General features: G+C 39.0%; 1 protein-coding gene across 4 annotated transcripts in view; it reads right to left on the reverse strand.

Moving 5' to 3' along the window:
- Positions 1-15810, reverse strand: part of myo10l1 (myosin X, like 1) — a 72633-nt gene that overhangs the window by 3474 nt on the left and 53349 nt on the right. Inside the window, exons 21-42 of one of the 4 annotated variants that reach the window (XM_038273285.1) lie at positions 15645-15762; positions 14989-15095; positions 14632-14908; positions 12160-13005; positions 11852-11975; positions 10598-10736; positions 10353-10457; positions 10173-10268; positions 9986-10079; positions 9836-9891; positions 7331-7473; positions 6740-6934; positions 6455-6612; positions 6249-6369; positions 5959-6107; positions 3366-3514; positions 3066-3273; positions 2792-2928; positions 2564-2687; positions 1324-1674; positions 346-522; positions 68-259 (exon numbers count right to left, since the gene is read on the reverse strand). In XM_038273285.1, coding sequence (XP_038129213.1) covers positions 68-259; positions 346-522; positions 1324-1674; positions 2564-2687; positions 2792-2928; positions 3066-3273; positions 3366-3514; positions 5959-6107; positions 6249-6369; positions 6455-6612; positions 6740-6934; positions 7331-7473; positions 9836-9891; positions 9986-10079; positions 10173-10268; positions 10353-10457; positions 10598-10736; positions 11852-11975; positions 12160-13005; positions 14632-14908; positions 14989-15095; positions 15645-15762 — 4066 coding nt within the window. Of the gene's footprint in view, positions 1-67; positions 260-345; positions 523-1323; positions 1675-2563; positions 2688-2791; positions 2929-3065; positions 3274-3365; positions 3515-5958; positions 6108-6248; positions 6370-6454; positions 6613-6739; positions 6935-7330; positions 7474-9835; positions 9892-9985; positions 10080-10172; positions 10269-10352; positions 10458-10594; positions 10737-11851; positions 11976-12111; positions 13006-14631; positions 14909-14988; positions 15096-15644; positions 15763-15810 lie in introns of all 4 variants that reach the window. The other 3 variants (XM_038273278.1, XM_038273275.1, XM_038273272.1) reach the window with 3 other exon arrangements.

A 15810-nucleotide genomic window follows, 5' to 3' on the forward strand; every position in this document is an offset into this window, starting at 1 on the left:
TTGAGATGAAAAATGTTTAGCGTCAGCCCCAGTTGGAATAGATGAGGCGTTTTGATTCAAATTTTACCTGTGGAGTCTCGAAATACATCTCCCTTTCATCCACAATGATTTTATAGGTGCATGGCTGAGAAGCTCCAAAGAAGGTGATGTGCTCATACTGGAAGGTCTCCAGTGGTTTGGGTTCACCTCGCTTATACACAGAAACATTGTCAGCACTCACTCCCAGCCACAGATCGTGAGGGAAACCTCCCTCTTTACACTGCCAAGACAAAACATTTTATTTCCCTTATTATCATCATTGTCAGGTCCATGAAGTCCGTTCTCATTTATTTATTTTTTTCTCACCTCCACATCAAAGAGAGTGGAGCCATATCCAGGCCACTCCTTGATGATGCTCATGTACTTCAGCATGGCCTGATGCTGCGGCATTCCCTGCAGACGGGCCCACTTCTCCATGATGCTGGTGCGCGTTGCAGACGTCTCCTCCTTCACCCACATTTCCAGCCTCTGCTCCCCTTCCACCTGAAACATTGACAAACTCATCAGTTCTGTCGATATCGAAGAAATATATCGCCAGGCATATTCATAGTAAATAGTATATGAAAAGAAAGGCATATTTTATTGCATAAAATGCAAAAATTTAATTGAATTTCATTTTTGGTATAATCATTCAGCCCGGATACAAATTGTGGTTACTATACCTAGCCCTGTTCAAGAAGAACATTTGCCCCTGTGGGCCTGTAGGCAGAGGTGGTTAGTAACTAGTTACATGTATTCAGTAACATTTACTTGAGTAAGTTGCTTAAACAGTGTAACTTTACATATCTTTCAAAATATTAAATCAGATGGTATGATCAGGAGTATTAAGTCAATCAGTTACTCAGTACATTAGTGGCCTCTTAACCAAATAGATTGGATGGCTTCCTGTATTTTTACTCAACCATGCCTAATGCAATAATTTTGGGCTTTTCTACCCACCTGTGATCATATTTGTTTTCGCCACCAGTTCGACATTACTTGCCTAATAAACAGGATCTTTGTAGAGTCCATGTTTCTGAATGTAAAATTTTGGTGAAACATTCAGGGTTTCATTATTAGTGTTATATAAATAATGGCACTGATTAATACTTCTGGATGCTTATTGAGTTGTTTTATTATTCTTTTACTTTTCTTTCGCTAATTAAAACTGTGTTTCCCATTTTTTGCTAGACTAATCTATTTTTCTTTTCCATTTACCGTGATTTCTTTAAAAAAGTAAGTTTGTGAAGAGTCAATATCCTGGTATGCTTTAGGGAAGCTTTTAATCCAGGATGACAGTCATACCTTCTGCTTCTTCAGTGAACCCGTTTTGCTTTTCCTGAGGGAAGAATCCCTGAAGGTCGGAGTCTTTCGTTTCTCCATGCTGGACCCTGCCCCCCCCTGTCCTCCAATGGTACCGATCACGTCTCCGATCCCTCCGCTGCCCCTTGACCCGGGTCCGCCCACTGCGGCCGACCCCGGTTTCGTGGATTGCAATATGCGATTCCGAAGGCGTCCGATGGGATACACGCTTCCGAGGCTCCATCCAGCCCGACCCGCCCCATCGCCATGGAGATACTGGAGACGTAAAGCTGCCAGGTGCTGCAAAGTCTCCTCTGAGGCTGGGAAGTGGCCGCTGATTAAAGACTCATGGGCCTGAAACAAACAAGCAAAAAAAACAACATTATTATTTGAAAATATGTTAAAAATTAAGTCTTTAATTTTTTTGTCTTTATTTGTTTGTTTTATTTTCTAGAAGCTTAAACTAACTTAAAAGATGTTTATACATCAACTGACAAAGCTTAGAGGTTGTCCATTCCGTATTTTTTAAATCCTGCAAATGCAAACATTCAGGAAGCATAGAAGGAGCCCCAAAAAATCCTGATATACAAAAATAATCACTTTTAAACTTTTGCATATCTATCTGTTTAAATTATTTAACACTTCTCTGACTTTGAGCTGCTGAGGAACCATCAAAACATAAGAACTTAAAGCACTTCTGGGACACATTTCTGTTGCTAATTCTGTGTAGGTTTTTTTTTTCAAAAGGAATCAATGTTTCTTATCAGAAGGAACAAAATAACTCAAGTTCATTGCACAAATGTTGAAATCCTTATTGTATTGTGTTGACATTTTATTGTTTTCTACTCCTTTTACTTGATAAAACCTAATGAAGCAAAGAACATCCAACTGCTACTAGTAGTCAGGGATGTCTGGGTTAGATGAGACAAAAGTGTCATTTTTGGCCTACATGCAAAGCATGGAGGGAACAAGCTCTAAAAATCCCTTCAAATCGTTACCACCAACCAAGACACGTGATGGTCCAGGCAAGAAAACCTGTCTGAGGCTACCAAAGACTTGAGACTAGGTTGGAAGTTTACCTTCTAGCAGAACAATGCCTTTAAACCTTAAAGCCCAAGCTACAATGAACTAGTTCAGGGAGATGTAGCTACAACGTGACACAACAAGATTAAAGATTAAATCTTTTATCCCAAAATTTAAATACCTTAGCTCCATGTGATAATAGCTGTGTGATAAAGCATACCTGTTCAAACATGAATGCAAACTCCACTCCCTCTTTGGGCATGCTCTCTACATCCAGGAAGCAGTACAGTTTGAAATACAGTTTCCACTCTCCCTCTTCCTCGTCTTCTTCACTGCCTGCCAATCTGAACACAAAACGTCGACTGATTGGAAAAGTGAAGGAGACAAAATGATGACAACAGAGTGCTGATAACAAAGCATCAGTCCAGTGTGATGTTTAAAGACATACCTCTCAAATTTGGCCAGGACATCCGCCACAATCACTCTGCTCTCCAGCGCTCGGTCTGTAAATGTGTTGTGTTCAAACAGAGAAAACAGGTTCTTGCTGTCCTCCATGGCCAGACCTCTGATCAGCTTCTCAACAACCTGCAACAGCAAGAAAATTATAACGTTTAATCCGTTTTTGTGTTGATGAAAAAAAAAAAGTCAATCTTGCAGAATCCTAAATTATCTATTTGTTTGCTCTTCAGTTTAATACAGCTGATGATCATACTTCCACACACCTCTCCAGCTGTTGTGTGAGAATTAATTGAGATCTTGCAGGAGCCTCCTCCATGGCAGTAGACAGTGGTGCTCATCTCCTGTCTCAGCAGCAGGGCTGCGATCTCTTCCTGAGATGGGACAAACTCACGAGTCTTGGTCTTCTTCAGGGATTCACCAATGAAGCTTGCATAACGCTCGATCTCTGTACCAGGATAACGTTCACGAACCCTGAGTCATAAACACACAAACAGTGCGTCCCACACAAGCTTCTTTTTTTGGGGGGAAATCAGAGGCAAAGAGGTCCAGTGTCAAATCCGAACCTTTTAAGGTGGAATCGGAGATATCTGAGGATGGCTCGACTGGGAAGGAAGGTGCAGCTCATGCAGGTCAGCAGGTGCCAGTGTGCCAGATTGGCTGGGCTGTTAGGTTGAGGCACATGATTGGTCTGCTTGATCACCTGACAATAAACCTTGTAGAGAAAAAAACAAGGGACTTTAATACAGGAATACATCTCCACACATACTTAATTGTTTTTTTGTTTTTTTTTACCAAATTTCTTCCATCTATTAAACCTTTTCACATTTTGTCACAATTTCACCACAACTACTGTTAAAAAATGCAAAAATGTTCGATAATCAGCATCATGCTATGAATATGCTTTTCTTCATCAGGGACAGTAACACTATACGCTAACCTGATTATGGAAAAGTTTTGAGAATAAGGTCTCCAGTGAAAGAAAGTAACGTAGGAGATACAGAAAACATGTAGAAGGTTTTCTGGTCCCATTAGTCCAAAGATGATCTACTTGGTTGACTTTGAGTGCTACACCCATATGGGGTGGAAGCATCATGCTGCTTTTCTTTGGAAGAAACAGAGAAGCTGATCAGAGCAGCTATGGATGGACCTAAACACAGGCCAATCCTTGATCAAATGCACCGGACACATCAGAAACCTCATCCAATCTGACATAGGTTGACTCATTTTGTGATGAAGAACAGTGATTAGATGTGCACAGCTGGTAGAGATATATATCGCCAAAGGGTTGCCGCTTTTTTCTACGTAAGGCTTCCTTTTAGATTAGATCAAATGCTATCATTTGATCCTGATTCATCACATAAAAAACAAATAAAATATTTTAGTGTGAGGTTTTAAAATCACAAAATGTGGAACGCACAAATAATTTTGGGTGTAAGTACTTTTGCAAGACCTTTTACCTCATTTTATGACAAAGACACAAACTTCTTTTTTTTTGACAAAATGCAGGAGCAGCTGCAGAGATATTTCTCTGCATGTATTAAAGGGGGTGGGTAATCATTAAAATAGGGGTACTGTAAATTAAAACATATAAAAACACATGTATAGAGTGTAGTGCAATAGCGCAGTCTATAAACTATTATTATCAATTCCCTGTATTTTGTTTCCCCAGATTCGGGAAAACCTATGAATTCGTCTGCAGCATCTAGTGATGCAGATGTAAGGTTAATAATAAGTTCATTAATAATTAATGTGGAGTAAAAAATAATTAATTAGTTCAATACATGCCCACAAATTACTTTAACTTATATTTCTTTTGTTATATTGTGTAGAAATTAAGCAAAATGTTGTGTCTGAAATAGTTGCGGGAAAACTCTTTTTTTTTTTTTTTCTAAATATGTCTAAATTCAAGTAGCAGTAATTCATAGAAATCAAAGATTACATATAAAAGCAAATATATGACTGATTAAGGAGATAAATTTGTCATTGAAAGCTCCGCTATGGTTACAACAGATGATTTTTAACCTTGTGGTATTTTTAAGTGAAATCAAAGTTGAGAAAGCTCCCATGAATATTATAAAAGAGGTAGAAATAGAAATGCTTTGAAATTATGGGATTGCAAATTAAATATGAAATAATGCAAAAAATGGCCAAAGAAATGCATAATAATTGATTTCATGTAATTTTCCTGACCCAAACTTGGGGCTGGACATAATATTTTAAATACTGAAATTAAATACTTAAAAAAAAGATTTCTATAGAAGAGGTACTACTAATATGGAATATTTCAATGCATTTAAAAGTTTATTTAAATATTAAAATATTACATTTTGATTGGAACTGGATGTGTTTTTTGAGGAAAATATCACAACAACCACATAAAGAGGAATACTGATTTTCAGAGATGGCAAAAGTACTCATTTTCCGTACTTGAGTAAAAGTACAGATACTTGTGTTAAAAAATACTCTGGTAAAAGTGGAAGTACTGATTAAGCTTCTTTACTCAAGTAAAAGTAACAAAGTACAGGCTTGTAAATTTACTTAAAGTATAAAAGTAAAAGTAGAAACCACTTTTTTCATGCCGTTGCCTACATTTTAAATGGATGTCTGCCAATAGGACTAGATCTCCGTTGTGTTCATTTTCAATCATCTCGTCGTCCATGCTACTATGCTAACGCCACCGCCACCAAGCTGCAATGATTTGCCGCCAATGAATACCGCCGAATCTGTCGATTCATCTTGTAGTGGTGCGTCAAATGCAACGTAGATTCCCATCCAATTAGATTGAATTTGGTATTGATGACGTGAAAAATAATAACGGTAACTCCATTGAAATGATTCAAAACTAAAGTAACGAGCCAATTTTTTAAAATGTAAGGAGTAGAAAGTACAGATATTTGTGTAAAAATGTAAGGAGTAGAAGTAAAAAGTCGCCATAAAAATAAGTAGTAAAGTAAAGTAAAAATATCAGAAAAATCTACTTGAGTACAGTAACGAAGTATTTGTACTTCGTTACTTCCCATCTCTGCTGATTTTAAAGAAAAATGTACTATTCCAACTTTTTCTTGGGGGTGCTATGACTTTTCCCAGGGGTAGCTATAGCCCCAGCTAGCTCCCTCCTGATGATGTCACTGGTGAAATGAAAGACTAAAGAAGTACCTCATCCCTGAGAGGACGCAGATCCTGGCAGGTCTGCAGGATGCCCTGAATGATGGGCACCGTGTCTGCCAGTGTCTCCATCTCCTGTAGTGAATTGAAAACTCTCACTGCCTCATCCTGCAGACTAGCATAGCCCTGCTGCCGATGCACTGATGTGGAGAAAAAAGACTTATTGACAGTTGGAATACAATGAAACCTGAGGAATCCTGCGCATGTGGGATGTTAAAAATATTTCAGATTGCTCTGTATTATTTTTTTTTAATGCAAGCAAAAAAAATGATGTCACTCACAGCTGGTGACCTCCCCGTAAGGCAGCGGCAGCAGAGGGGAGTGCAGTGGATGCTGAGTGTATCTGAGGATTGGGTTTCTCCTGTACATCTGCTCCACTATTTCTGGGTTCACACTGTTCTCCTGATGAAACAAAGGAGGCTCATTTTAAATACAGATATCAGTTCATCTATTTTTGTTTGCACTCATATAGCGACTTTGTTTTAACCTTGATATCTCTAATGAGCTGAAGGGTCGGAGTTTCGATCGGGGTTTTGCTTTCTATGACTCCCAGGATTGCGGCCGTCCATCTCATGGCCTCATTCAGCATTTTAGTATATAGGCGATAGCAATGCTTCCTTCCATACACAATGATGTTCCAGTAGCCTGGAATTCAAACATTTCCGGTGAGGACAGAACAAATGAGAACATCTCGAGTGTCCTAAACACTCTCTGTGTGATCACTGATTAAATATTCCCTTCCTGAAGCTTCCCTTGATTTCCCATTCCTCACCAGTCTCCCTGTGAACCCGTTCATCCGGCTGGATGACAGAGCAGAGGGAGTTTAGGACTAAAGTCCCCATCTTAGAGGAGTTTTTCTCTGAGTTCTTGTAGTAATCCAGAGAGTTGTGGGTCAAAACAAACCAGCGTTTCTTCAGTTTCAGGGACGTGCTCTTAGCATTCGTCTTCATCTCCTTGTGGAGCCAACCTGAGGATGGACAAAGGGAGGAATAGGAGGCAGGGGATGCATAGATTAAAAACGAATTAAGAATTAACACAGGTTGCTGCTGTAATCCATGTGAGAGGAGTTATGTCACGCCTAAATGGGGATCAGAGCCATGAGAAGAATTGTTAATAAATGATTTCTTTTTTTATTTAAGCTCCAAATCAAAAGCATAAAAAAAGAAATATTTTAAGTGACTTTACAAATAAAAAAGGTCAAACTGTGTGAAATCAGAACAATGTCTTCCCCACAAATATAATTAATTCAAATCAAAAGTTAAAGCCTTTTCCCCTAAAGCCTTACCAGAAGTGCTAATAAATGGGTTTTTTTCATCTAATGAAGTTAGATATTGTTTTTGTTTTTATTTTCTAAAACTCTCACCTCTGACAAGGAACTCCTGTCCATCTATCCTGGCATCTCCTTTGGGTTTCTGCAGCAGACTGATCCAGTGATGCATCTCCTCGGGTGTGTCACTGTTGCAGTGGATCACCCGGTTTGCCGTAATGATGACAAACGAATTTGGGCTGTAAATAATTAGAAGGAATACGGTCAAATGAGACATTTGGAGCCCTTTTTCATCATTCTGTTTCATTCTATCTCTATCTCTCTAGCTTCATCTGATCTGTTCTTGTTTGGCTGTGACATAATCCTGGAGAAAAATATCAGCTGTGCTGCTGCCATCAACACCTTTTTTTTTATATAAATGTTCGAGCTCGGCCTGTTTTTCAGTATAGTCCTGTTTTTCCTGACTGTGACTGGATGGATGTGCTCTTTTCATCCTCCAACATGGGAGCTGGCCTGGAGCTCGGCTGCCTGGCTGTGTGTTTCCTGGTTGGGGCCTTCTGTGGAGCTGGTTGAAAGTGGCCTTCTGTATCTCTACTTTTTTGTGTATCTCTGCTTCTGTCTCCTTGAACCCCAGTCAGCATCAGCAGATGGCCGCTCACACCGAGTCTGGTTCTGCTGAAGGTTTCTTCCTGTTAAAAGGGAGTTTTTCCTCTCCACTGTTGCAACTAGCATGCTTGGTGAGAGGGATTGCCTTCAAGTCAATGAGTCGATGTAATTAACTGGTTTTCCTTAGATAGAAAACTTTGAATAAATTTGGCTGTATGATCTGGCTGAATTGTAAAGTGCCTTGAGATGATATCTATTGTGAATTGGCGCAATATAGATAAACTGAAATGAAATTAATGTTTATTCATAGCTGAAACAATTGTGAGTAATCCTCTCTCTTGGATGAGAGGCAAAAGAATGTTTTGTCTATAGCGATCCTGTTTTCAGATGTCCTAAACTGTCTAAAGGGAGGATTTATCTGAGAAAATCTGTTTACCCTAGTCCTTTTTAGTCTAGTCCAAGCACTTCCTGCAGAATTTCAGTCTGTTTTTTATTAATTACCTTGACAGGATTGGTCTTTTCCAGCCCTTGGTGCTTCTCTTTTCTACCCCACAGTTAAGGCAGAATCCCTTTTGTATACTGGCTGTAGCAATATTTATGGCCTGATTGATGTAAAATAAATGGTAAAACTTTTACTTATGTACTACCAGGCTTGGACTGGTAATCTGTGATACCGGGCCGGTCCTAATTTCAGCGTGCAAAGACCGGCCCTCCTTAAATCATACCGGCCCCAAAACTTGCTCCCCAGCCAAAGCACCTACCTGTGCCAGTAAATAACTCAAGGAGCTCAAGAAGTAATACAATGCAAACTACCTAAATGATGCATGCAGTATATGTAGCCCTTCCTTGTCATGCACATCCTTGTGACGGTTGGCATATGGTTTACTTTCCTATTTCTTTAAACTGTAAAATCATTGCAACAAACTAAATTATAATAAAACTAAATTGCTTTCTTTAAACCAAACTACGATGTTCCTCTTATATTTGGCAAATTTATGTTTGAATATTTTGCAAAAATATGTTGCAGTGCATGATGGGGTTTTGCATCTATAGGCTACCATTTCCCGTCTTACGTGCAATGTTGCAGGTTGGGATTTTTCACAATCTGCCATTTCAGGATGGGTAAAAAATGTTTTTCTTCAGATTTATGGCCTAAGAGATCAATAGACTTTGATTCAAATTGCGCAGAATTTTGTATATCCATGCAGTTTATGAAAATGTTTTGGCTGGAAAACGTGAGTCAGTGACATCTGGCATTGGTGATGGTTGTTGTGTGATGCTTGACGATAGATGGCTTAATACATAATGTATACTCTTGTCGTGTTTCATATTTGAGACGCACGCGTTTGGGGTCCATAAGTGGGCCAGTGTAGATGGAAAAATGCCAGGGCCGAAAATGATTCCCAGTCCAAGCCTACTGCTTTATCAATTTCAAGGACTCTGAAGCATTTTGCACTACACTGACCCACTGGTTATAGTAAGCTAAATTGTAGATACAGCTACAGCAAGAATAAGTGTTTTAGCTGCTACTCACTTTAAAAGACACCATTCTGCTATTCTTATCCAGTACTATTGACTAAGTGATATCTGTTGTCCAGTCTGTGTCAACTTTGTCTTTTAAGCTAGCCATTATATTGTTTAAATTATAATATAAGAACCTTTTGTTGGCCTCCTCAGAGTGCTACATGTTTTTGTTTTTTTTATTAATTTAATTTTCATAAATTTTGCAATGAGTTGCATCTAATTAACTCTCCAGAGCGGCTTTTAGATTCAGTGTCATCCAAAAAAACCAAAGCAATTAAAATTTCTAAAAGAAATGTTTGTGTCTTAAAACATCAGACAATGACTGTATGTCCTGTAATCTAAGGATGGTCCTTTTTTAATCCTTGTTTCCGCGAGTATTATTATTGCTTTTTTACAGGTAAGGCAGGAAACATTGTTTCCATAGAAAGTTTGTATATTTGAATTTCTGGTACATTGACCAGATGGACGTACCGATCAGGGTTATCTGATGCACAAACCGAGTCAATCAGGCCTACATCAAGTGTTCCCTGGATAAAAGATAAAGCAGGGAGAAAAACAATAAATGGCACCACAGTAAACATGATCAGATTCAATTATTGGAACACAAAGATTAAGACTTACAACTGCATTTTTAGGATTTGCCTGCTCATGAGACATGTCCAGCAGCTGTTCAGGGGTGCACACTCTCACCTTGCTAAGCACATTAAACCACCCACTACCCAGGCAAAGAAAAAAAACATGATTACAAGCTACTAGTTAAAAAAAGAGAGTATAATTGTAATTTTCTGCACAAAGCTCTGGGTCACACCTCGCATCTTCTGGCGACTCAGCAAACACTTGGTACGTCCTTTCTTCTGTAACGATGTTCAGAGCGTTCTCTTTTTCATGGTTGTCCACGATCTCCCTGCAGAATCACAAGGAAGGCAGATGTCTGTGATGGTGCAGCTGCTTGAATCCAAGGGTTAAATCGGGGAGGTTAGGGTCATACTTAGCCGCTCGGATGTCAATGGTTCCTTTCAGCTTCTCCTCACTGTCATTCTCATAGTACATCAGCTTGTTGTCTCTTAGAACAAACCAGCGCATCTTCCAGTTTCTTAGCATGAGAAAAGTGACAATTAGAACAACTTCAGACATTTTTGAGATCATTAGGTTGTGCTACAGTCTTTCCGTAGTCATGCATTGCATGTTTTTTTTGTAAGCATGCAGGCTGAGCTCAGTAGTGACTACAACAACCTCCGGGAAAGAGTAGAGAGTCCTCCTCCCTTCTTGTAGAGCCACCCAGACTTCAGGGATTCCTGCTTGGACCGGAACCACATAAATGTCTCATCTTTTAAGACACACCAGCGCCTTTTCCACGGGATCATCAGACCAGCTATAGAAACACAGCACACATATAGACACAGCAAAGAAAGCTACTTTTCACAACAGGTGTCTCATTTCTAGTGAAATTCAAGAACATTTAATAAAGCAAGGTTATAAAATATGGATTTGAACTGCAGGATTTAAAAAAATACGTTTTTATAAGATTCTGGTTTGACTGCCTTTGGATCAATTGTGTGTGTGCACTGTAATAACGGTTTATATGAGTAAAAAATGCTAGAATCCACATCAAAATTGCTAATAATTCAGTGAAATTACTCTTAAACTGCCAACCCCTGTATAATAACTGATGGGTGTTAATCTTATTGTATTCTACTTTATTTAGTATTTATCGATGTGCTTGGAAGATTTAGGTTTAAAAATAATTTGAACTGAGCTAAAAAGTGAGAGACATGCCTCACAAGATTATTAAACAAAGCAATACAAAATTTATATTTTAAATAAGATGTCAGACTAGCTACGAATCTTATAAATGCAAATGGAATTAATGAAAGCAAATCAATAAGTAAAAAAAAAAATGTCAGGATAAACTTTAAGGTCAAAAGTGTGACCCGAAAAGCCTCATTCACAAGGCCTCTTCAAGTCTTTTTTGAAGAGCAATGCTCAGCATTCATATTTTGTCAACACAGAGAGAGACAGCATTTTATAGTGTTAGACAGAGGTAGGAATTTAGTTATCTTAACTCAATTGTTTTTATAAGTTGAAAGTAAAATAAAAAGCTTAATTTAGGTTCAGGTTTAAATTTTGCATTGTAGCTAGATATAGTAGAAGCTCTTGGGTAGGAAACCCTTGGCTAGCCTCTCTCTATGGAAGTTTGCTTTAATGCCTGTTATTAGATGGGATTTCTCATGGATAGACAGATGTAGTAAATGTTTAGATATTAAAAGAAAAACAGAATTTAGTTCTTTACTTTAGTTTTTTGCTAAGATGGGTTAACCCCATAACTAAGTCCTGTTATTTTAATTGGTTAAAAACAGTAATCTCTGCTTTTTTCATGATTTTATTTTATTAATTATTTGCTTCAATCTCATCTGTGAAGGTACAAAAAGACAGACATAAACCAAAGAAGTGAAAAATGAAAAAGATGTCAAGGTGAAACAGACACACCCTTCATGTAGAGGTAACCATGGAAATACGGGGGTCCATTTCCATTGAGCAAAGTCACTCGACCATTCGTCACCTCTTCATCCGTGTCCAACATGCCATCATGTTCATCTTCGCTGTCTGCGTACTGCAACATTACATGGAAAAAGTATGTTTATTAACGGGAACCGGAAACGGTACACAAATATTCAGAATGTAACGCAATGCCAGTTTATCAGACGAGTGACCAAGGAACAAAGTATTCACTGGATAGCTGCTCATACATGTCTGCGTGCACGCATGTGAGGATGTGAGTAAGTGTGTGTCCTCACAGAGTCAGAGCTGCCTCTGTAGGACTCCACGCTGGTGTTGGTGCAGGTCGACTTCCTCGGGTGCTCCTCGTCTGTGACTGTAGCGCTCCCACGATTGCTTCCGGATACCGAGCTGTCGTCACCGGCATTGACAGACCCCTCTTCGTCTTCCTGATCGTAGTCCGACTCTGTATCGGCTGGCATGCTGTAGATAGGCTCCTCTCCGTCCACAAGGCTCTCCACCATGCTCACTTTCCTTTCAGTATCTTGTTTGGTTGCCTCATTTGCCTCTCCCGGGGGCGGTGGAGGAGGTGGTGGGACAGTAGCCCCATCTCCAGGTGGAGGTGGCGGAGGAGGCGGAGGAATTCCAGCAGCAGGTATGCCATCTGCTGGAAGTGGAGGAGGAGGAGGAGGCCCAGGGGGAACTGTTCCTTCTGCAAAGGCAGGTGGAGGAGGAGGGAGATGAACAAATATTTCCTGATCTATGGGAGCATCAGACTCAGCAGGGGGTGGGAAGTCCGGCAGGGGGATGCACTCCTCCTCAGCATGGAACCCTTCATCTACATCCTCTTCTTTAGATGCCCCTGCAGCTGGGCTTGCCCCTTTAGCTGTGTTCACCTCCTCTGCAGGCGTCTCTCCAACTGCTTCCACAGAAGGATCTACACCCCCAAAGTTCAGGAGATCGATCAGCTCCGTCGCCTTCCGGGATGCCTCCTTCTTCATCCGCTTGAGCTCAGCATCCCGACGCAACTGTAGCTCCTGTTTGGAGGACTCACACAGCTGCGACACCTCATCTTCTCGCTTTTTCTGCAAGCGTTCGATCTCTCTCTCCAGCTGCAGGATCTCCTCCATTTGACGAGCTTCATCCTAGAGAGGACATGAAAAGAGAAGGATGTGTGTGATTCTGTAAATCAAAATTGCTGCATCAATAAATGGATCGTTTGCAATTTGTTTTTAGTTGTTTTTTCTGTTAAGTGCATTTTGCAAGACAATTTCTATCAATTTCTTTTTTTCCCATATTTTGTCAACTTACATTCAGGAGAATTATGCAGACCTATTCAATTGCCTTTGATCTGATAACCTATGATACAATCCACAGCAACTAGCATCCTTCAATAGTTACCCCAAAAAAAATTCATCTTTATTTAATCTAATAGTATTAATCCACCTGTTCCTGAAGGTCTAAGTGGTTTGGTAGAGAAAATAAGCTAACAAACATCCTTATAAAAGACCAGGAAATGCAAGAGAGAGGTCAGACAATGCTATCTTTAAAGAGGCTATCTTTAACAATGTTAAAGCCTCTCTGTATCTACACCTTGGAGCTTTCTCTCTTCGCTTCTCCTTTCTGAAAAGAGATCACTCGGGACAAACTCTATAAATATCACTTCATAACTTATATGTATTGAATAACCATGAGATATGACAACAGATTTTGATAGAAATTGTAATCTTACTCAGTTAAGAGAAGTCGCTTAGAATAACAGAAGGCAGCTGCACATCTGCTCCAACCTTAGGTAAAAACCCACCACCTGCCAAACTAATTACAGGCACAGATTTTCTTTGACACATTTTAAAGTCAGAAGCAAACTGGCCCACAGAAATAATTTTGTTATTGTGGCCACAAAGCAGCCATTGATAATTACAGACAACAGAGAAAGAGTGCTTAGGCATGTAAACTGGACTCTCAGAAATAACAAATAGAATAGTAAAAGGTGGAGCAAAAGATAAATGCAGAAAGAGTGGGATTCTTAATGCAATTAAAACAAAGAAAAAAATCATGACTAAAGTTTAGATATTATGGTGTGTTAAGAAAAACACAAAACTAGACATTTACAGGCACAAGAGAACAAAAATAACCTTACAAATTCTCCAACTTTCTACCTTGTGGAAAGAGGTAAGTTTTTGCCCCCTGCAATGTTAATGCATTAATTAGGGCTCTTTGTTGGTACTGAATATATTAGATTAAAACAGGTTTATTGGAGAGTTGGTTGAGGTAAATCTGGCTGTTTAGAGCTAAATCTTACAGCTGTAAATGTAAATATCGCTCCAGATCTGTCAGAGAGATTATTTTTAAACAGTATTCATCATTAATAATTTTTACCATTATTAGCTTAAACCCAGTGGATTAGAACTTCGTGTTTCTTTTATAGCCACTTTTAAACTGCAGGCAGAGCACGCAATTTATTAATTTAAAGAGGACAGAACTGAACCGGTTTACAAATCATATCCATTTCATGCACAAACTCTGAAGACCAAACTCAGCAAGTCAGTTTCTGCCCATGCAATTTACCACTCCTTATCTGAATTATTTGAAGCTCAGGCCCTTGTGTGGTGGAAAACTAACACTGCTTATCTAAAGAGAATATCCTTCTCATGAATTATTCTCTATTTAATTGAGTCTGGGCTTTTATACAAAGAAGAATAGGGCAAAATTCTCAGTAGATGGAAAAAATGTCAGACTATGCATTATTTTCTTTTTCATGCCTTACTCACCTTCTTTGCTGCTTCTTCATCTTCTTCATGCTTATCCTCCTTGTTTTCCTCCTCACCTAATTTCGTCTCTTCCTCCTCTTTCTTTCTTTGCGCCTCTTCCCTCTTCTTCTTCTCTTCTTTTAATTTTCGAACATGGGCTCGGGCCACCTGCCCTCGCCTGTGTTTCTGCAGCACCAGCGCTGCCTTACGCTGTTTGACAAACTGTCTGCGCTGGATGTGCCTCCGCAGGTGTTTCTGCAGAACAACAATGCTGGTGCGAACCTGTTTGAAATGCTTCCTGTAAGAAAAAAAGAGGGGTGATTAGACCAGGTAGGAGCCGTTATCATCCCTCAATCCTAAATTTAAGATTAGCTTTACTTTGCAGAGAAAGTGAGAAGATGTGCTCTGATTATCATGGCAGCTTGACGTCGGATTTCGTCCCTGTCTTTCTCCAAACGCTGCTCCAAAGATTCCTTCATGAAAACCTACAGGACCAACATGAATTAGATCAAAAAAGTATGTATGTATGATATGTACAACAGAAAAAATAACAATTACCTTTATTAAGCTTTATTAACCTTTATTCCTCACTGTCAGATAATAAGACCAACCTTTTCCTGTTTAATGCCATCAGGTTTCTTGTTAGAATTACTTTTTAAACTGGGTTAAATATTTCTTAAATAATATTTTATCTAATTTTTATTAATTTCCTAAGCTGTTACAGAGGGAAACGGTGAATTTCAGTTTTATGCCTTCAAATAATTCCAAGAAAAGCTTTTAAATTCATGACTTCCTCGCTCAGGACTTTTCTAAACAAGTATAGAAATCTTGTGTCAACATCTGAGATTGAAGAGAGCAACAAAAGGAAAATTTCTATTTTTGCTCTACTTGTTCTTGCGTCTGGCAAAACTGAAACTATTTAGGTGACTTAAAGAAAAAAAAGTTATGTTTTGTTTTTCTATATACAGGGTATGTTCATAACAGGTTTCAAATATAGCTGTCACAAAAGTTTTTAATTCTTCCAAAACACTTGCCTTGGTCTTTCCCAGCTGCCACTCTTTCTTAGTCTTGTCGTATTTAGTTAACAGATCAGTACTTCTTTTCTTATCATCCCCTGCTGTCGCTACTCTGTCTTTAAAGATGATTTTATACCTAAGAGGAAAAAATACAGTTTGAGACAAAAAATTAAAAAAACAACTC

Source organism: Cyprinodon tularosa, unplaced genomic scaffold (assembly GCF_016077235.1).
Source record: "Cyprinodon tularosa strain WSP-4 unplaced genomic scaffold, ASM1607723v1 ctg120, whole genome shotgun sequence".
NCBI lineage: Eukaryota > Metazoa > Chordata > Actinopteri > Cyprinodontiformes > Cyprinodontidae > Cyprinodon > Cyprinodon tularosa.